The 22,660-nt window shown below is 42.2% G+C and overlaps 1 protein-coding gene and 1 pseudogene across 12 annotated transcripts in view; both read left to right on the forward strand.

The window, feature by feature from the left end:
* Nucleotides 1-22,660, forward strand: part of XRCC2 (X-ray repair cross complementing 2) — a 128,855-nt gene that overhangs the window by 22,415 nt on the left and 83,780 nt on the right. For 7 of the 12 annotated variants that reach the window (XR_005652469.1, XR_005652466.1, XR_005652465.1 and 4 more), the window contains 3 exons: nucleotides 11-192; nucleotides 634-715; nucleotides 10,194-10,295. Coding sequence is in view for 1 of the 12 variants with exons in the window: in XM_039861335.1 (XP_039717269.1) it covers nucleotides 10,194-10,295 (102 nt within the window). In the remaining 11 variants the exon portion in view is untranslated. Of the gene's footprint in view, nucleotides 1-10; nucleotides 193-633; nucleotides 716-10,193; nucleotides 10,302-22,660 lie in introns of those variants that run through there. The other 5 variants (XR_005652462.1, XR_005652463.1, XM_039861335.1 and 2 more) reach the window with 3 other exon arrangements.
* LOC120601547 (uncharacterized) lies at nucleotides 9,502-9,608 on the forward strand (annotated as a pseudogene).

The raw sequence follows: 22,660 nt of genomic DNA on the forward strand, positions 1-22,660 counted from the left end.
TTTGATTCAGACTGCTCTGCTCTATGGATTATCTAAGAATGAGGGTGAAATTAAGACGTTTTCTGATGGAAAAAAATGGAGAATTTATCACCAAAACTGCCTCACTAAAGGAACTTCTAAAAGATATACTTCAAGGTAGAGGAAAATTATCCCAGAACGTCTGCGATGTAAGAAGTAATAGTAAACAAAATAGTAAGTATTTGAGTAAATCTAAAGAAATATTGATAATATAAAACAATAATGTCTAATTTGCTGGAGGAAAACAATATAAAGTAAAAATTCTAGATAACCAATTAGCTATGAGTCTGATGCTTTAAGGTCGATACTTGAAATGATAATCAGTCTAATGATCTTGTATTATTCTGAAGAAGAGTAAAGATTGGACCAACTTTAGACTTGATTAAGTATGAACTTGCCTTTAAAAGAAACAGTGCACGTTCCAGTACTGTATGTTAAGGAGGCAAAAGGGAAATCTGAAAAAAAAAAAAAAGAAGCAAAGACACAGGAGAGAAAGTGGATGGGACAGATAAGCACTTAATGTGGTAGAGATAATTCCAATTGTAAATACATTGAGCTCCTGCGAAAAGCCTTGGGTCATTAGATTTTTCAGAATCTACTATATGCTTTTTACAGAAATGCATCTAAAACAAAGATACAGAAATTTTGAGAGCCAAGAGATGCCAGAGAGATACCCAAAAGAAGCTCCTGTAGCTGTGTAAGTGGACTTTATAGTAATATATTCTGTTTGAACGAAGATCGCCACACAGTGATCAAAGGTTTGATTCATCCTTTAAGTTTATACGTCCTTAGTAAGATAATTTCAAAAAATATAAAGCAAAAATTTAGAGAGCTACACAGAGCAATTGACCACGTTACCATTGTGGCAGATATTTTAGTAAACCTGGGAGACCGCGTAGTTAAAATCAGTTAAAGACCTAGTCAGAACAAACGTGATCTAATGAACATATGTAGAACTCTGCATATGGAATAAGAATCCATACTCTTTAAACACAAAAGGAAAATTTATGAAAATTGATCACACGCTATGAAAAAACATCAAATTTCAAAGAATCAATACCATGGAAATTATTTCCCTTGACCAGAAGGCAACAACAAAAAGGATAACTAAAAAGATTCTAAATTTAGAAAAAATTTAAATTTCTAAATAATCAGTAGGTCAAATAAGAAATCATATTTGAAATGGGAAAGTGCCAACATATAACTTAAGTTAGAAAAACAAACTCAAAAGACAGAAAAACAGAGTAGAAATTAATGAAATAGAAAACGAAATAGGAACAGCAAAACCAGTGATCAAGAAGAGAAAGAGCTCAAATAAACAGTTTTAAGAATGACCAAGAGGACATAATTATAAATGAAACAGATTTGAGAAAAAAAAATTAACCTTATATCAATAAATTTGAAAACTGAGACAATGAACATATCTTACCAAAATGATCTAATGAAATAGAAAAATGAAAATACTATAATCATTACAAGACTTGAATCAGTAATTTGAACTCTCCCCACAGTCATTTAGGGGGACTTCCAGTAATAACAGGATATGTAATTTAAACAAACTCAGCCGGTAAAAGTAAAAACAAACAAAACAACTGAATAAAATACAAATATTTAAAGTGTCAAAGAGCTAACCAGCTAATGAAGAATTACTAGGTCAAGATACAGAAAAGAAAGGAAATCCACGTGTCACAGCAGAGAGCATGTTTTTCTTGGTGTCACTGTTAGTAAACCACTTTCACCAGGACCCTGAATGGTGGTTCCTTAGTGTTAAGGGTGCAGCTGAAGTAAACCAGCCCTTGCACAGATGGTAGCTTGGCCTCTCCGTATGTGGGTGGCTCAGAAAATCACAAACCTTAGAAACTCATTTAAAAAATGTATTTAAAATTTTTTGGAAGTGGTAAGTATAGCTGAAATAGAAATGGCAAAACATTGATGACTTAAATCTGAGTGACGGGTGTATTATGTAAGGTGATCTCAGACTTTTGGTGTCCCCATGTCTCTACCAAAACAATCTCTGGAGGATGACAATATCATCCTAGGCCTCAAATTATTTCTAAAAGTGAATTTTCAAATGCAGTGTCCAAAATAACATTCTAAGGTAACCTGACTCACAAAATGACCAGTCTCTGAGTGAAAAGCTGCAGAAACAAATGACCCGCCCCACCAAACAGACACCCACAAATACAGCTGGTATAGATTTAGAATACATGGGAAGAACAACATGAGTTGGGAATGTAGGTAAACGGAGTAAGTGTTTTGCAGGGGTCCCCAAACCCCATCCTGCAGCCAGTACCGGTCCGTGGCCTGTTAGGAATGGGGCCGCACGGCAGGAGGTGATCGGTGGGCGAGGGAGCAAAGCTTCATCTGTATCTGCAGCTGCTCCCCAGCACTGGCATCAACACCTCAGCTCCGCCTCAGATCATCAGGCATTAGGTTCTCATAGGAGCACCGGTCCCTGGTGCCAGGAAGGTTGGGGACTGCTCTTCTAAGGTCCTTACGTTGTCTGGGAGAAGAAAAGGTATCTGTTAACATTAGTCATTGATAAAGAGGTTGCATCTTACGATTTCTAGAATAACTAAAGAATAGAAACAAGAGGTATAACTTTAAAGTAAATAAAAGGAAAATGAGATGATTTTTTAAATCTAAAGAGAAAAAAGAATGTAATACAAGCAGGACACATTGAAAGGACATGATAAGATGCTATTTTAAAGAGACATCTAGACATAATACAGGAAATGATATTAAGGAGATGAAAAAAGTCTAATATAAAAAATATTGAATGCCAACTGTAATTGAAAAATTAAAATGAAAAAAGGTCCATTAAACATCAAGAGAAGGCTAGCATATGTGTAATAGTATCAGACAAGATATTAAGAAGCCAGAGGTATTTTTACTAATAGTAAAGATCAAAAACAATTGATAAAACTTTCAATGTACCAGGATGATATAAAGTTTACGGAAATATAAGCAGAATAGATAAGTTCAGAATCATGGTTGATTTAACACCTGAGTAGTTGATAGAAGTAAACAAAATTAGTAAGGATACTGAAGATAGACAGCACAATCAGCAAACATCACACCACTCATCAAGTGCAGAATACATGATTTTCTAGCATGCTTATAACATTTTTTAGTCACCGTAAACTGGGCCATAAAGCTGTGTCAACAAATGGATCGAAATCACAGTAAGTTTTCCAGTGACAATACAATTAAACCAGAAATCAGTAAAAACAAAAAAATCTACACATTTCAGAAGGAAAAACTTCAAAACGAAACAAGGATTAAAGCTATCACAATGGAAATTAGAAAATCTTTTGAACTCTAATGAAATATCGAATTTGAGTATGGTTAAAACAATGCATAGGGGAAATTCATATCCTTAAACCCTTATATTATTAGATAAAACAGAAGGCTAAAAAAAAATGAGCTAAGTAAGAATTTACTTAAAGGTAATGAGCAAATTTAACCCCCCCTCCCTAAATAGAAGAATTTAATAATAAAAGCGTAAATTAATAAAATAGAAAACAAGACAACCAATTGTTGGTTTTTTGAAATAGCTAATAAAATCAATAACCCCCTGGCTATATGAAGACAAAACTAAAAAAGGCCAAATGACCAAATTCAGAAACGAAAAAAGAGACACCATTACAGATTGTACCGATCTTTAAAAGATTTTAAGAATAGCTTTATGCCCTAAATTTTTGAAAAATGATAAAGTGAGCAAATTAAGAGAAAATTAGAGTTTATTAAAACCAGCAGAAAAGGCATTTAAAAAACCTGGATAGTTTGTAACTATTAAAGAAATCGTTACAGACTACTAGTCTGCCATAATGATGAAGTAAACACTTGAGCTAAAGCCAACCCTATTAAAGAAATTGAATCAGAAATTTAAGATCTAAAAAAGTTGCGGGCTGTGATGACTTCACCAATGAGTTCCATCAAACAGCGAAAAAAGAACTTGACATGAACTCTTTCAGTGAATAGAAAAAGAGGATGAGACTTCATTTTATCGGGCTACTAACGCTTTGATGCTAAAATTGGGTAGAGGCATTATAAGAAGGGAAATTATAAGCCATTTTTACTGAGGAATATATGTGCAAAAATGTCAGCAATTCAACAAAACCTAAACAGGATACTACATCATAGCCATGTTGGATTTGTCCCAGGAGCACAGGTTGCTTTAGCATTAGAAAATCAATCAGTGTAATTTGCCACAAAAACTAGATTAAAGGAGAAAAAGTTAAGATGATATCGACAATGCAGAAAAAGTTAAAAATCCCAAAAATATATTTTTGTTTTGCTTCAAGTTGCAACTTGGCAATCTGAGTCTTAAATTTAATAGAGCAAGGAACCAAGAGTAGCCAAGACTTTTGTAGCAGCTCAGATCTTCCAGGAGGTTAGAAGTGTCAGATGTGAGAGAGGGCGCGGGATTCGTCAGGGAAAGCCTTCAGACTGTGATGCAGGTCTGACGTGAAGACGGAGGAAGGAGGGAGGATTGGCCCGGAGCACCTCAGACTGGCAGCACAGCGAAGAGAAAATCTCGGCCTGACCAGCAGGGCTCCAGTGCAAAGGCTAGAGGTTCCCCCTTGGGCAGAGGTGGCCAGGCCTCGCCTGGACACTGGCCGCTGCCTGGACAGAGCGTGGCCTCCACTCACATGCTACAGCAGGTGCAGAAGGTGAAGTGAAGCTGGAGGCTGCCAGGTGACTGCACCCGCTGCGGCAGACTTGCTGTCAACGGGAGACCCGAGCAACGCACCTCCAAGGCTGCTCTGCGCTCTCACAGACCGAGGCGCGGACTCACCTGTTACGTGGGGAGCTGTGTACCTACAGCGATGAAGGCGGTGTGTGATTGGTAGAAGGATCGACAGAACAGACCAGAGCCCCAGCACAAACCCGCATGTGCGGAGCTTCCTACATGCCAGAAGTAGCGAATCGTGGACAGGACGAACGTTCAAATCATTGCAGCGAAGACGGACAGCGGTACAGGTGGAAAATCTGCAACTAGCTTTCCTCAACATGTATTTTTAAAAATGTATTTCTCTGGTTTAAGACATAAATGTAAAAGCAAAACCTTAAAAACTACAGAAGATTGCATGTGAGAATTTATTTGTGACTTTAGGGTAGAGAAGTACTACAAACAGACACCAAAAGCAATAATCATAATGGGAAAAAAATTGACATTAAAACTTTGAATTTTTATTCACCAAAAGATACAGTAAACAAAGTGAAAAGTTGCAAACTGAAAGTGTATTTGCAGTTCATGTGAACAAATGTTTAATATCCAAAACAAACCCTAAAATTATATAGATAATGCACATATATATTTTTATATGTGTATATTTATACATACAAATCAATAAGGAAAAATGAACGGATAGAAAAATGGGCACAGCATTCGAGGCATTTCACAGAGGAAACGGGAATGGAGAGAAATCCTGCAACGAGGTTCGATCTCACTGCAATTGGAAATACAAATTCAAATCTCAATAAAATGTCGAAATGACGTGGATGACAGCACCTTAGAGGGGGACAGTTCCAGGGGTACTGAAGAAGACGTGTAACAGAGTGAACTCTGGCTCAGCCCTAGAGGCCTGAGAGAACCCCAGCGCTACAGCACTGGGAAACGGGTTTGGGGTTAGTTCATGGCGTTAACCACATGTGCACCTTTAAACCGGTCGGTGTGTGTCTTTGAGAAATTCTTGCTTATATGCATCAGGAGAGATGTACGAACATATTTATAATAGCATTGTTTGTAACAGCAAAAGCCAGAATCAACTACAACACCCGTTTTCCACAGAGTGGACAAACATGGTATATTCATACAGAGAAGCACTCGACAGCATTAAAGACGAAGACACTACTGCGAGATGCATCTTAGAAACGATGTGGGGTTTTCTTCAAAGATTGTCAAAGAATACATTCATCATGACACCTTTTTTTGATAGCTTTGTTGAGATATAATTCACATACCATAAAATTCACCCCTTGAAAATACACACTTGAGGTTTTTGTATATTCAGAATTGTGCGACTGTTTCAGAAAATTTCCATCCCCAAAAGAAAGCCTGTGCCCGTTAGCAGTCACTCTCCGTAACCCCCTTCCCAGCTCCCAGCAAACGCTAACCTGCTTTCTGTCTCTGTGCATTGGCCTGTTTTGGACATTGGATATAAGTGGAATCATACAATGTGTGGTCCTCTGTGACTGGCTTTCATTTAGCATAATGTTTTCAAGATCCTTCCATGTTGCAGCACGTGTCAGTACTTTATTCCTTTTTTATTGTCATATAATATTCGGTTATGGGAATATATTCCTTAAAAATCCATTCATCGGCTGACAGACATTTGGTTTGTGTCCAGTTCGGCGCTATGATGAACAACGCTGCTATGAATAGTCACTTATCATTTTTTACGTGGAGATTCTTTTTAAAATAAGATTCAAAACAAAGCAAGCCTAAACCTGTAAAAATTAGAAAGAAGAGGAAGGGGGCAGCCGAAAGATTTGGGAGTTTTCCAATCAGTTCATTAAAGTTCATTTTAACATGCCTCGTAACTCATATTACAATAATCATAACACACACAAACATATGAATCGGGTGCTTTGGCCGCAACGTTTTGTAAACGTTTGATATCTGGGTGTGTAGACACTAGTCTCTCAACACTGCAGGTGAGGTTTGGTTTCTCAGGGGGCCTGGGTTCTCTTTTCTCGTATAAATTCTTTCACTCCATCCTCGCTGTCCAGACGTGCCCAGCCCTTTAGCATTTTCTGAGTTCTGATGGGTAAGTCAGCCTGTTGCTGAGCTGCTCTTCTCGTTGGTCCACGGACCCACCCCATCCACCAGCTTTCTAGCTTCAAAAATTGTGTCGCTATTGTTTCCTCTCCCCCTTTCTTTGTGTTTATGGGTTTGTACTTTTCCCAGTTCTTCTGTCAGGTTTCAGGAAGAATTAGAGGTTCATGGGTATGTTCAACAGCCGTGGTTATCCAGGAACGTTATAGTTTAAGCTGATTCAGGCTTTTCTATGGCAGCTAGCAGCGTCCTGACCCGACATTATCAATAGTATCTCCCAGAGAAATATCCTACAATGTGATACCTAATGGCTGTAGCGTATTCCCTCACAGATATGTAATGATTTAACTAATTCTTGATATTTAAGTGATTTCAAATTTCCATGTTTAGTTTTAATAAACAGATTTTAGAATTACATTTGCTGCAACTTCCTCACATTATCACATGTTATCAAAAGAAGGTTTATACCAATTTATACCCCTACTTTCAGTGGGGGAGAATATAAATATCTTCACACCTGTAACAACAGGTATTCCGTAATTTGTGTATGTCTTAGACCTGATTTTCTAATTATAGCCACTTGTTGGGAAAAATAAACTAAAGAAATAAGTCAGCCATCATCCCACCGTCCAGAGATCTCTCCCGGTAGCATTTGGAGTCTATCATTCTAGATTATTCTCTACACACATACACACGTTTTTTTCAGGTGGTGTTTTGCCTTTTTGTTTTGCTTTGTTCTTTTTTTTCCCTCCGCTTACTGTCCATACTGTTTTATACTTGCTTTGTGTCCTTAATGTGCTGCGGACACCCTTCCGCATCAGAGTACACTGACCTAATCATTCCCAAAGCTCTCTCTACCGTAGTTCGCTTCCACCACCCCTGTTGGATGTTTAGATTATATTTTCTTTTAAATTCTCATACATATAGCTTTATGTAGTCCAGTTCCTTCCTTAGATAAATAAACAGATGTTGCTTGGTTAAAGGATGTTTGCTTTTTTCAGTTTTCAGTACGTAAGTATATACTGCCGAAGGTCATAGCAAAAAGAGCCGGAGACAAAGACGTTGGGCAGAAACGTCTCGTCGCTTGCATAACTCAATTCCTGGTCTTTTGACTTGTTTGATAATGAATTTCCATCTGGCGAAATTTGTAATCTGCAATTTCAAACTCTTGTTAAACTAGAGAGGCACTTGGCCATACTTATATTAGTATGTCAATAACATAAGGTTCAGATTTCAGCCATGATGGGAACTGCAAATGGTATGATTTGTGTGAGTGCTAACAAATCATTCAGTTTGGGAAGTTTGCATCTGTTTTATGTAGATATGTCTAAATTAAGAATATGGATTAATATTTAGGGTATTCTTAGCCCAATGTATTATATTATGTTGTATTCTATTACGTTGCAACTGAAGTCTTGAATTGACATGAATTAACCTATACATCTTCAAAATCGTATTTTGTATGAGCCTGTAATAAATGACCGTATTACAATTCAGAAGCTGAAAAGTGTAGTGAGAGTTGCCATGGGAACCTTAATGTGATATTCCCTTGCTTCCATTTAAATTTCATTTTTAATATTACATTAACATTTTTGCATTTAATGGATAGATATTTGAATTAATATTGAAGTGCCCTCTCTAACATAAATAAAATATAAGAAATGAAAATGTGATTTTTCTTCCAATGAACAAATGAACATATAATCCAAGATCTTGTAGAAATAACAGCACTTGAGCTTTAAATTATTAGATTCCATTAATTTATTTTGAAGTTTCTTAAAGGATCTCTTTTAAAAGATTGGGAAATATTTATTGGTAGTCACATAATTCATGTCTTTACATTTCAAATATGGTTCAGAATTTCCGGAAGGCTCTTTGAGGGCAGTTTTGTTCATTGCGCCTTAGTTCATTCTTCTGTATTCTTCTGACTAGATGACCTCCGAGGCCTCCCCGGCCTCTGTCAGTCCTTATTGCTGCACCAGTCCCTTACAGGGTGAGACGCTTCATCTTACTGTGTCCCCAAATGCGGGTTCACTGTAGAAACAGAGATATAGGGCATTTTTTTTATTTCAAAGGATTCTTGACTATACAAGAATAATTGCACATAAGATTATATGTACGTTTAAAATTGAAAAATGTAAAATGTATAGACAACAGGATCTGTGATTGGAAGGAGATCTCAGGTGTCAGGAGTCTGAGATACTTTCTGACCCACTCCAGCCAACTAGGTCTGTGACTATGGAGATCATTTCATCTCTTCCGTATAAAACAAAAAGACCAGATTAGGACAACTGGGCTTCTTTTCTAACTATATACTCCCTAAAGGAAATTTGAAAATTATGTATCACCTTACATCTTTTGAATCAACATTCAGATATTGGTAAAAGGTTTGATTTCTGACATATTAACATTTCAGTATAGAACATTTAGTAAATTTATCCAATGAAATGTACATATCATAGCAACTTGATACCACCCATTTTTTAAAATACAAAAGTAAAGCTTATATTAATACTATATGATTCCACTTATGATGAAAGTAGAAAGTAGAAGCGTGGCTGCCAGGGGCTGGAGGGTGGGCACGGGCAGTTATTTAGTAGGGACAGAGTTCCAGTTTTGCAAGGTGACTTCTGGAGGTTGGTTGCACAGTAGTGTGAATGTACTTAACACCACTAAAATGCACATTTAAAAATGATTACGTCTACGGCCATGCCACCCTGAACGTCTGATCTTTGAAGCTAAGCAGGGTTGGGCCTGGTTAGTACTTGGGTAGGAGACCACATAGGAAGACCAGGTGCTGTAGGCATAAAAAAAAAAAAAAAGATTAAGATGGTAAATTTTATGTTACGTGTATTTGACCACAATTTTAAAATTAAAAATACATTTTAAAAAGTAAAGCTTGTATAGTATATTATTACTAGTTTTTTAAATTTGTATTTCCATTCCCTTCTATGGAATTTTGATTTAATATACTTTGTATATTTGAAACTTCTTTACTGACTTTCTTGGCCTGATCACATCTGTCTACAACAAAAATATGCACAGACATTTAAATTAGCAACTATTTTCTCCTGTTACCTTAAGGCTTTAAGTATTAAGGTAAAACACAATTGGCCACAATCTAAATATTTCAAAAATTCATAAATAATGGGTAACACAAAGTAAAATGTGTTGGAAATGGATTTCTTATTAAGGTCTGAAAATCAATTTTAAATATAATAAGTGCATAGTAGCACTAAATAAATGAACAGCATTAGTCAGTTGCATCAGAAAAAAGTTGCCTCAGTTTAAAAATAAATACAGACTTTAAAATTCAACTTGGTGAAACTATAACGTTAACATAAGACATTCACTTACTGTGAGTTGTGAGTGTCTGTTTCTTTCCTTCGAGGTGGGGAAGTTCATCTGCCGGAAGTCAGCATGGGGATTCTCCCGCCTTGCTCTCGGAGTGACGCAAAATACGCCACCGAGGCAAGTGACGTGACTGTGCTGAGTAAGTCTGCTCCCAACATTCAGAACTCTGAAAATGTGCTGTGCAATGGGTCGGTGTTTTCCAGAATGATGTTTACAGATCTGGAACATGCTCATCATCGGGCGGGCGGATGGATGGGTAGGTAGGTCGATATATAAGGTCACCAAACCTTGCCAGTTTATTGCTCATGTGAAGTGTAAGCCTCTGCTGCTTTCAGTATTTTTAACTGATGCCTCTACTCAGTGGTGTTCTTCAGAAGTTATGCATTTTTCTAGGTCATCAAAGATGCTAGAGAGGTCATTAAAAGAACTGTCTTCTCCACTGACCCAGTGGAGATATCTCACCCTTAATGAAAAAGAGGGGAAGCATGAACCCCTGCTGTGGGTTTCTGTTTCTTTGATTAAAGGAACCCTCACAGACACCAGTGTTTCAGATTGATCCCCACTCCTGCCCCCACCTCGCTTTGTGTGTGTGTTGGGGAGTGGGTTAGGGAGGGGAGTGCCTCAAAAGATTCTATACCCAGGAGCAGCATATCGTAATGAGATTAGGTGTGGGTGAGAGGTGTGCCTTTCTCGTGTAAAATGAGGCGATGGACTTTCTCTGGTAAGGTGAGGCTCTGGTGAGGCCTGCCTGCTACAGGTAGATGAGCGTTTGAAGCAGCCGTGGCCCAGCAAGGGCAGGGGCAGTGACGGGCTCAGGCCCAGCAGGCAAGCAAACCAGAGCGGCCAGAATGCTTGGCTGAGGCAGGACGATCTGGAATAACCGGTGGGAGAGGAAATAAGACCAATTCGAGTTAAAATCGAGAGCCAGCTACAGCAGCAGAGGCTGCGTCCTGGTGTGCGTCACAGAGACGGCTGGCCACTGGCCTCTCCTGTTGGGGTCACGCTCTCATGTCTTCCTGTGAAGTGAGGGCGTCCTGTTCTCATAGGAGATGGGACAGCTTAAGGGGATGTGACTGGATGGGAGTGGTGCAAGGGGCTCTGTCACACTGTGCTAACTGAAGTCCGCATGGCCGTGCCTAGTTCTCACACACACACACACACGGTCTCCCCTCGGCCACTTGCCCTCTGCACTCGAGCAACACCAGCAGCGGCTCCTGCTATCCCGTGGCTGTAGACCCAGCCACAGCTGCCGCCACAGCCTCCAGCTCAGGGAGCCCCATGCGCCAAGGGCAGTGACGGGCCATCTGGGTGCCTGCCCGCTGGCTTCCCCAGTAACTGCCTGGAGAGGCTGGTGACAACTCGTAATGTAGGCGTCCTGTGGGTGATTCTCTCCCTCCCCCTGGGTGGACTGCTCCTCCACGCAGCACTTTCCATGAACCCACTGAGGACTCCTGTGGCACCAGCTGGCCTGTGGAGATACTGTGCCAGGCTCCCAGCGCCCACAGGCTGTGCCCTCCTGCCCTGCCCCAACAAGTTATCAGCATGTCGGCTCCGCCTCCTGCTTTTTTTCTGGGGAACATGGCCTAAGACAGTGCTTATACATTTTTCTGTGTACCTATAATTAATTCTTCAGACTAAATTCCTAGAAGTGTTATTGCTACTTAAAGGAGGATCATTTTTTGCATTTTTGTAAATTTTTTTTGATACTCTGATTTTAGGGTAATACCTGTTTATTGCAGGCATTTTACAAAATGAAGAAAATTAAAAGTTATATTAACTTTATTCATATGTATCCTTTCACATATTCTTAAGCGTTATAATACTTAAAATATAAATGTTTCGCTAGTTGATTACAGAGTTCTGTGTAAGGAAAAAAGTGTATTGACTTAGAACTAGATGAAGGTTAAATGTGGGAGATGAGACCCGAAGGTACAGTCTGGGAAAAAAACAGAAAAACAAAGATCTTCTTATTCTTTTGTTTTTTAAATCAAAACTGGGATCATACCAGCTGACAGACTTTTATAATGGCTTTTTTCTCACTTAATATTTTGTGATGTTTTTTACACCATTAAATTTTATGTGATTACAGTTTTTAACACCACATGATATTTCCTGGATCCATAATTTAAGCAATCCTCGGTTGTTGGATATTTCTTTCTTTGTTTTTTCCTTTTAAAAATTGTTTTAAGTGTTTTGAGGACATTCATATAGATGTAATCTTTGCACTACGGTCTAAATATTTTCATAGGATAAATTCTTCATGGTGGAAATGCATTTCTAAAAGAAAGGTTATGGAGGGAGGAGGGGAAAAATAAAATAAAAATAAAGGAACAAGCTCAGCAGGGTCGGGCCTGGTTAGTACTTGGATGGGAGACCACCTAGGAAGACCGGGTGCCGTAGGCGTAAAAAGTTAAAAATAAGGGATTGTAAGCTGACAAGGTCCTTGCAATCTGTGAGGTCAACCAAGGGTTGCCTCACCTCAAAAAAAAAATAATAAAAAATAAAAGAACAGTTATACAAGTGCAAATTCCTTGTAACTGTATGTGAGCGATCTAGGTTATGCATTTGCCAGTCATGAATATCCTCCCGCTCTTTAATTTTTGTCATTCTGCTCTGTGCAAAATGGTATCTCATTTTACTTTGCATTTCTTATTATAGGATCACATATAATTTTGGATGCTCATTGGCCATTTTCTATTCCTTTTGTGACTTGTCCACAATATAGGTCTACTTTTCTTAATTGATATCTCGGTTTGTCACTTACCTTTGTTCATAGTATCACATATATTTTTTCTACATAATTGGAGTCATTTTGAGAAGAAATATTGTAGCAACCCTTCATTTATTTACAGTCATTGCTTTTAGAGAATTTTCCAGTCAAATGAATATTGAGTCCTTCAAGGCCCAACTCAAATGTCCCTTCCTCCATAAAGTCTTCTCTGATTTGCTCTAACTCATGTCTGAGTCACCCGTCCTTTCCCGTGTCCCACCTGTACACTGCCACTTCATTCAGACTTTCCTGTATTAAATATCTGAGCAAAGATATCTCCTCTACATGTTATAAGCTTTAGAAAAGCAGGAACAGCATCTGATTCCTGTTAGGACAGCTCAGAGCCACGTAGGTGTCTGGCACGTAGTATTCATCCAATACGAGGCCTTGAATGGACTTGTTAGCTCTTTACATAGCAGTGCTTTTAGATTTGAAAGTACTTTTCATAAATGTATTTTCGAATTATATATTTGCATATTTTCTTAAGCATAGATTATTGAAAAACTGGGATTTTTGATAAGCGACACTTATGTATAGATAATTTATAGGACTTTGCTGTATAAGACACTGATGCCTTCAGAGATTTATAGCGCTAACGTACTAAATGGCCCAGGTGCTGGTGGATGAGGTGTTTCTCTCTAATGGCATCTCGCTGCTGATGTGTGATTATGTGCCCAGCATTCTCTAGATGAGCGACTGTTAGAATTAAATCCAAAATTGGACTTAAATGCCCTTTGATTCTCAGCTGGGTTCCAGGGCGCTGAGGTCGCCATGACCTCTGTGCTCATTGCTATTCACTGGGACATTTTTGTGCCCTATTTCTCTGAGTCTTGTCATTATACAAATCAAATCGTGTTTCCTCAAACTAGGGAATGAATACCTGCTCTAACAATGTTCTTTTATAATTAGTACAATGTCATCTGCATTATAAAGACCCGAAAACTATTCTGGTATGATGTTGGGCCTTTGCCACTACCTTTTGAGAGTTTCTTCTGAGCGTCAGAAAAATTATTCAAAACTTGGAATGGACATGAGAAGTTACTGAGTGTTCTTCCAGCGCTCTGCCTGGCTTGTACCTGTGACTGCCTGGCCTTCGACTGGGTTATTGGACAACTCAGTAGGAGCAGAGGTTAATTTTTAGGTTCCTGTCCAGTTAGGCAAATAATTCCTGTCCAGTGAGAAAGAGCCTCAGAGGCTGTGGATTTTCGCCCCGTGGGCCACTGACTAGTTTTACACCTGACCTCGAAGCCTTATTCTTCCATTCCTTTGTTAAATTGTTATAAATGCCTGGCTCTTCCAGTTCTCATTTGAATCCAGTCTTCTGCCATTTCCCTCATGAACTAATGAGTTGAATAAAATCTTTGGCCACATGTTCATTTTACATTTTTATGAGATCATGTTTTTAACCTTTTGACAATTATTCTTTGCCATAGTGTCGGATGCCCCTTATTTTCACTTGAGCACCCAAGTAGGTTAGGTTGATGGGTAAACGAAAGAACATATTACTACTACTAATAAGAATAAGCCAACTGGTAATCAAATCCCAGCCTTCTTTTTCCTTTCTTCTTTCATTTTGAGTACCTTCTCTGCTGTAACCGAGGAAAGATGGGAGTTGTTCTTCTGGGTGACCCGTCTGCAGCCGTGTTCGTGAAGCCCGCGTGTGAGGAGCATGGCCTGGGGGCGCAGTGTGCACACAGTGGGGTGTTGCCGCCCAGTGTCACGTTATTGTTCTCAGCTAGAGTCCTGCTCGGCCAAAGCGGGAGGGAGAAAAATCCAGGAGGAGAACTAGATGACGCTAACACATTAGCACTTTGCCAGATAAATAGACAATGCTTCCTGCAGCGTTAGCTAAGCGATCCAGCAATGATCTTTCCTTTACCAGACGGTTAATACCTAGTAAGATAAGACTAACAAATTTAGAATCAGATCTCCGATATGAGTCCTAAGAGAATGTTCTTTTGGGGAAAGCGCTATGCGGATATGGCTGCGGGAATGTTTCTCGCAGGACAGCTGCTGATTCTTAGGTCGTGCTCCAGCGCCCAGCACCCAGCGCCCCCTGCCATGCCCCGTGGAGTCCGGAGTGACTCGTGTGCTCGTTACACTCTCTCCACCGCTGTTTTCACGCGCGTCCCTTTTTATCCTGGTCTAGACTAAGTCTGGAGAACCAGTTTTGTCTCTTCTTCCACTTTGATAGTTTTCACCGCGTGTGTTGCACAGTAGCCATTCAGTGGTCAGTAGCTGTTGGTTGGTTCACAGGAGAGCAGATCACGCTTGGCCAACAGGTAGAAAAGGTGCTGTTGCCTGGCTTTTTAAAAAGACAGTCACATTCATCGGTAAATGGTACAGTTTACTCCTCTGGATGAGCTTGAAGTGATGCGCGCTGTCTCCTGTGAGCGCTTTCCAGCCATCCACACGCAGCGCTGTGCTTAGAATCGAAGCCGTGTTGATGCAGCAGAGAGCTCCTGACGCTGCTGTTGAAACGTCAGGCTCGTGTTTTAATTAAAGCTGATTCATCTGAGGAAGAGCGAGATGGGAGAACAGGTCTAACTCCACGTGGCGACGTGCATTTTACATTCGGTCAGATGTCACATTTATTAAAGCGACACGCCTCTTTCTCCTGGCTGCTACTTGTAGTCCAAAAAGGTCTCGTGCGTCAGAGGGTCAGTGCCTAACAGGATGCTCTCAGGATCATTGCCCGTTTCAGTGACAGGCCTGTCCCAGTCCCAGGGGTTAAGGCTGTGTAGAGAATGCACGTGTCCTCCGTAACACAGGTCTTAGTGCCTTGCTTGCTCATAGGCGTTTGCTAAGTATCCCTTGACCGAGTCATGAGGGAAAGCTGTCAGCCAGCACAGGGATAGCATAAGGGACCGCTTCACCCTGTGTGATCATGAACCCTGTTCCAAGGACTTCCTAAGTCCAAGTGCATCTTAGGGTGGCTGAGTCCTGAATAAGGCAGGGCCATTAAGGCATAAAAGGTTGAAGCTCTTGGTCTTTTACCAGTGCTTCTCAAACTCTAATGTGCATAGAGTTTACCAGGGGATTTCGTTCAAATGTGGGTTTTTGAATCTGTGCGTCTGCGGGGAGCCCGGGATCCGTATTTCTCACAAGCTGCTGACGTTGGTCTGGGGTGCACCGTGATCACCATCGCCGTGGAGAACCTGGGCTCTCAGAGTTCTCCGTGCTGCCTGGAATCACCCGGTTCCTGGAGCCCTTTCTCTTCTTTCCTTGTGTGTTCCAGCCCACGGGGCCATCGTGCGCCCTCCCTCCCAGGTGTCCCCGGTACTTCACCGACACAAAATGGGACTCGGCCCCCTTCCTTTCCAATAACAAGCTAGTTGTGATGGGAAAATGGAACGAGACTAGGAAGCAAAGTGTCAGCGGCTCTGCAGCCATGAAGTCACTGCATTTGAGACTTTTCAAACCAAAACCTCTTAGCTCTTTTACGTTCGAGGCCGGGATGTACCTGTAACCCGCACTGTTTCACAGCAGTTGCAGAGATGGACCACTAGGCTGAGGTTCTGTCCCACAGCCTGGCTTTGTTCATGAGGAAAACTGGAATCCTTGAAGGATAGTAACAAGAGGACTATTTATCTGCTGATTTTAATTTGGAAAATAACTCCCAGCCATACTACGAAAACCTACAAATGCCCTTTAAAATTCTGGCTCCAAAAGTAGACGTCAAGTATATTTTAATGTGACATAGTAAAGAAAACCCCAAAGAAAGAAAAACATGAAATAGTCTTTGACTAAATAAAAACTTTCTGGCCGAGATACAGGTTTAATTTTGCGTCGCCTTATGCTCTCCTCCGGTTACCTAAGACCTGGAAAGCTCTTTTAACAGTTGACAGTCTGAGATTCAGAGGTTACGTAATGACCCAGGAGCGAGAAGTGATAAGTCATCATATGTAGATCCGTCGGAGCGCGAGCCGCACCAGAGGGCTCGGCAGTTGACTTCTGATGGCTTTTCTTCTGCCCTTCTCAGTTCTTCTGGCTGGAATCAAATTAACATGAGACAGATCAACAGGAGAAAGTGACCACGTGTCTTACCTGTGTATGTCCGGGGTCCCACAAGGATACGAGACCCAAGGACAGATCGGGCAGTCGAGGCTTATATGCCGTCTTGGGCTACGAAGAAGGAGGGTGGGCAGTGACTTCACAGGGGAGGAAGACAATTCCTGTGGAGGCAGAAAAGCAAATGTTTGGTAAACAAATGTCTGCCCGGACCTCCAACAATGAGACACAGAGGACTTTGATCGAAGGGCCTTGCTGGGCTCCTCCCTGTCTATCACGCCTAGTTCATATTACACTGCAGTTACCTGTGATGAGGCACCCTTCCTGGAGCAGGCCCTCAACCTGATCCTTTCAGGCGGTTAGGGGGAAGGTCAAAGGTCCTTCCAGAATCTTTCTTTTCTTAAAAATAACCAGTATTCCAAAGGCATATTTTGGGTGGCAAACTCTGCATACCCTCAGACATCAAGCTTCTGGACTAGACATAAGCATTTCCCCCAGCATGGTGCCTGCGTTACGCTCACGAGATTCCGTTCTGAGTTCTCATATTGAGACGGTTCCTGGAAGCGGACACCCACTGAGGTTGCTTTCACATTTCTGCTGGTGTCAGTGCAGGGATGGACCCTGAACCCAGATTCAGACTCAACTCACACCAGCTTCTTAAGAAGGGAGAGGCACACTTCCTTTTCCCAGAAGCTTTTGGAAGGTTCGATGAAGTGAAGTTTGCTGGAGGGTAGAGTTCTCCAAATCCCACCTATGAATATCATGTCCACTGTGGCTCCTACTTTGCGTTCCGCAGTTTGAGCAAATATATTTTTGGAAGGCATTAATCTAATCACCTATCCGTCGATGTTAACCTAGCCATCCATCTATTTACTTCCTACCCATCTGTACTGAAAATAATAATCTCATACACTGAATTATTCAGATCATATAGAAATTTTTATTAAATGTAGGCCAGTTTTAAGAGAGACAGTAAAAAAAGTGACTAGGATATTTAGAGATTCGGAAACTCCATCATTTAAAGAAAGATTTAAGGTTAATTAACTTTAAAAGGAAAAGAGTAAAGAGATTTGATGCTTGGCCTCAAATATTTGAAGGACTATTTAATACAAGAAGGATAAGATATATGCTTTCAAAACTTTTATCAATTGCAGGCACATTGAAGGTCAAAATGAACTTCCATTAGCTTAAGCTGTCCATCATCAAACCAGTTGCCTGTGTAGGAAGGAAGTCACGAGACTAAAGGACTATGATCGAGGATGTTTAGGTTTGTCTTCAACTGAAAGGTTGACCTTACCGACCTTAGAGATTCCTTCCAAATCTTAAAATATACCTTGTCCTAAATAGGACATGAGATTTAAAAATAAGTCTATTCCAGGCAGCTTCTGGAATAGTGGTGTTAGGAGCCCTGCTGACCCTCTCCTTGGTGAAACCACTATAACTGGCAAAAATTACTTTAAAAACCAGCTGTTTAAAGTCTCTGGAAGTGTTTAAGGACATACAACAGACGAGGAAACACTGATTCAAGGAGACGCACTAAGTCTCAGTAGGAGAACAGGGAGCGTCTGTGGCCTTCCGAGCACGACCTTCTTCCTGCCCTTCCTCCCGGCCAAGCCCAGTACGAACAGCTCTGCCCCAGCAGACCCAGACAAGAACCCGGGCTTTCTTCCCCAGCTCCCAGCTGCAGGCCACGGCATCTTCCTGGGAAGGACAAGCCACCAGCACGTCCCACTTCCTCCCAAATACATGTCGAAGACACTTGACTCCTGGCAGAAGCAGCAGAGAGAGCTGGGTCCTGCTTCTTCCACACAGCACCCGCTCTGGGCGGACGCCCTACCCTCAGGCACAACAGGCCAAGGGCACTGAGGCCCAGCAGCCTCAGCCCTGCTCAGTGACAGAGCAGAGGATCCTGCCAGGAGAGGAAAGCCAGGAAGTCAGAGGCGACCGCCCCAGCCCGTGCCCTGCTCGTGAAGCAGGGGTGTCACTCCAGGAGAAGCCGGCGCAAACACTCAGAATGGCGCCGAGCACTGTGCGGGTGGACGTGGGGCCTTCCAAACCCGCACAGGATGTTTCTAAGCGTCCACTTATTTGAGCCAAACCAGTGCCGTTACCGGGAAGCAGGACCTCAGATGCTCCGGAGAGTGACAGCTTCGCGGCTCCTCTTACACATTTGGAGTTGAGGGAACTGAGGGAGGCGGCAGAAGGTGGGAGAAAGCCAGGCACAGACGGGCGAGTTCACAGGAGCGCGTGGCCAATCCAGGGACCCAGGAAGAGGGTGCTCGGTCATCGCCAAGGCGTTAACCGGGGTGCACAGGAGTGGCCGACAGACCGGCCCAGGACAAAGCTTTCACCGGAGGAGCCGCAGGCCTGGGGCGTGACTACCCGCCGTGTCTGCCGTCAGGATTTGTGATGAGGTCACCTGTGAGGCCGCTGCCAGCCACTGAGCTGGTGCGCACTGGCCTTTCCATCCGCAGGCCATGCAGCGGCCACAGTAGGGCCGAGGGCTCCACAGGGGTCTGACTAGCTTGGAACAGTGTGAGGAAGTTCAGGCGCCAAGGTGCTCCTAGAAACAGGGGTTTGGGCGAGCAGTTAAGAGGCCCAGCTCGGCTGTTAATAAACTGCGATCTTGGACAAATCACTTTCTTTTCCTTCTTCCCGCCTTACTAGCCAATGCAATAAGTAATACTTGTCTGCCTTTGGGTCAAGTGACAGTGAGTTCTGAGCACAGAACAGTGAGATTTGCTTTCCTTTGTAGTTTGTAAAACCAGTCTCCTTACTCTATAACAGGGCTATTTTATGAAAACACCCTGAGAAAAGAGATAGTACTTTTAAAAAAGGAAACTTGCCAGTCACTGACAAGTTCTAGCTCTTGATGGCTTCCTGAGCCAGGCCGCTGACCTTCACCTGTCATTTCCAGGCTCCGACATGATATCGTCCCAGTTCAGCAGCAACACCAAATAATAGCAAGGGTTCGCTCGTACCCAGCAGCCTTCCGAAGGCAAAGCGTTTTGGTGACCAGTACCCCAGAGACATAACCGTGCCACGTCATCCGTGCCATCCCGACCTGGGTCTCCCCTGCCTCCTTCTGCAGCACTTGTCCTGAAAGAAAGCCTTCTGGGACGTTGAGGGATTTCTCCGTAATGTGGTTATGGCATTTTGAAATCATCTTAAATCTAAGTTGGACAGCAACACAGTACTACTTTGGGAGAATCCGAATCTTAGAGTGTTTTCAAAGAAATGCAGTTTAGTTATGACTCATATATACACAGAGGCTTCGACAAGTTGCTGATGCCTGGCCTTTTTTAGTAAATGAGTCGTTTGTAATGAACCTGATTTTAAAGCAAACAAATACTCTTTTAAGTGCCTTAAAAAGGTTCTCTGGATTGTGTTTGTGACGAAGGTTAAGGACGCACCATAACCCTTTTTTCGCTCTACAATAGTTTTGCTTTAATCTCTCAGACACTTTGAGTGCAAGAGGGGCGGGAATTTGCCTCTGCACAAAGCTGCAAAATGACAAATGGTCCCTCTCCTGTCTGATTTTCATAACATCTTAACAAGACGCATGTTATCTCTGGAGCAACAGAGTCACAGCGGGGATCATCGAGTCCTGTGGTCTTACCTGTGGAGCATGGCTCAGGTCGGACACCTGCAAAGCGAGGGCTTCCTTCGTGACCTGTGTCCTACTCGCAGAACATGTCGAAAGGGAGCTCGCAAATGTATATTCTCAAATTATACACCCATATTTTATTATAACGTCCTTGAATTTCAAATTGAATTTCATAATAGGTTAAAACTCAAAACTCCGCGCGTGTCTGCGTGTGTGTGTGTGTGTGTGTGTGTTTCGTTCTAAGAAATAGTTCAGTTAAATGAGAAAATGGAATTCAGTGGTGGCGGTAGGGTAAAAGTCTTCCATCTTTTGTTCCCATAGTCCTCCTGTAATCTTTTTGGTTTTGAACTTGCACAGACGGTAGGATTCCTTGAGGGTAAGGACCAGATATTATGCATCTCTGTTCTCAGAACCTGACGTCTAGTCAGTCGGCGGAAATCATTTCCGTGAAACCTGCCGTTCTCCCTGGTGTCCAGTCACAAATTTCACACTGGCAAGGATCTGAAGTTTGTTCGGTGGCTGCCAACGAGTCTCGGAGCAGCGTCGACTTAGTACCGCCCAGCCGCCCGGACTCAGAAGCGCGGCCGAAACCCCACGTGGCCAGCTGCCTCCTGGCGGGGCTTCCCAGGCAGTCCTGTCCCCCGACGCGCCCCCACGCCTCACTGTTTGCATCTCCCAGAAACAGTTGTCCCAACGCTGTTCCTGGCGGAAACGGCCTCCTTTCAGTTAGAGACCAGAATCAGGGAGGAAAGAGGGCTCTTTGGGGTGGGAAGGAAGCCCAGCTTCGCAGTGCGCTGTTCCGCCGGCAGTGGCAGGGCGGGGCGCGTCTGCAGCGCTTGGTGGATACCAGTAAACACGCCGCCCGCCTGCCCGTGTGGGCGCAGGCGTCCTGGGCGCAGCCTTTCCCTAATGGATTTCCATTTCCATCGACCGGGGACCTAGATGCTGGCTAGCAATTAGTCCTAATCAGGCAGCCGGAGTTTCCTAAGGGGACTGCCAGCTTGCCTAATTGCTGGCAGCTGTGGGGCCGCTCAGCTGCCAGGGACGGTGTTAACCCTCCGAGTCCCAGGCTCCACCAAGATGCTTGACCAAGCCAACTTCCTCCTCCTGTGCTTAAGTGTTGGGATAGATGGCTGGTCTTTATCTTGGAGAAGTCTGCTGAGAGGTTTGGGTTACTTTACCTCCAAAGACACTTTGAGATGAAGAGTGTATTACACACGCCTGCTCTGTAGCAGGAAGTACTTCTCAGAGGAGAAACGAAAGCGGGATTTTTTTTTTTAAGTTTTATTATGGAAATTCTCAGAAAAGTCACAAAAGTAGGAGAATAATGTAATAAGCACCCGTATATCCATCATCTAGTCTTCTATATCCTGTCATTCTTTTTGATCCACCCCCATCTCCATATATTTTTCTTTCTACTGGAGCATTTTAAAGCAACTCTCAGCCGTATCAGGTCACTTACTCCTGCTTCAGTGTGTAATTCTAACATAGTTAAAGATATTTTAAAAATATAACCACAGCTCTATAACAACTCCTTCGTATCACCCAGTATTTAGGCGCATCCCCATTCTGACAATGCCTCAAAGGTGCCTTTTGGGTATGCTTGAATCAGGACCCCGTCAAGGTCGCACGCTGTACGCGGTTGTGACGGGATGACTGTGATCATTTGTTCTTAGAAGTTCACATGCTGAATCTGGCGGATTACATCCTCCTGGTGTTCTTTCGTGTGTTCCTCTAGCTTCCATACACTCTGTAACCGCATAGTAAAATCTGGAAGCTTCACGAGAATTAGGTTTGGCGCTTTTTCAAGATAACTTTATACATGGTGCTGTGAACTTTTCCTGGCTTGTTAGGAGGCACAAAATGTCTAAATGTCCGGTTTTAGTGATGATAAAATTAACTAGTGAGTTCAAATGTTGTCAACCCGATCCATCCGTTATAAAGTTTGCCATTAACATTTCACCTGATCGTTTTAGCAGACTTTGATGATCATCGCCCAGAGTGATTGTTTCATTAGGGGTTGCAAATGGTGGCATTCTAATGTTTTCATTCCTCTGGCATGTTTTAGCCACGATTCTGATACACAGAAGAGTTTCCCCCTCGTGACTGGAAAGGC

Source organism: Pteropus medius, unplaced genomic scaffold (assembly GCF_902729225.1).
Source record: "Pteropus medius unplaced genomic scaffold, Ma_sr-lr_union100, whole genome shotgun sequence".
Lineage (NCBI taxonomy): Eukaryota > Metazoa > Chordata > Mammalia > Chiroptera > Pteropodidae > Pteropus > Pteropus medius.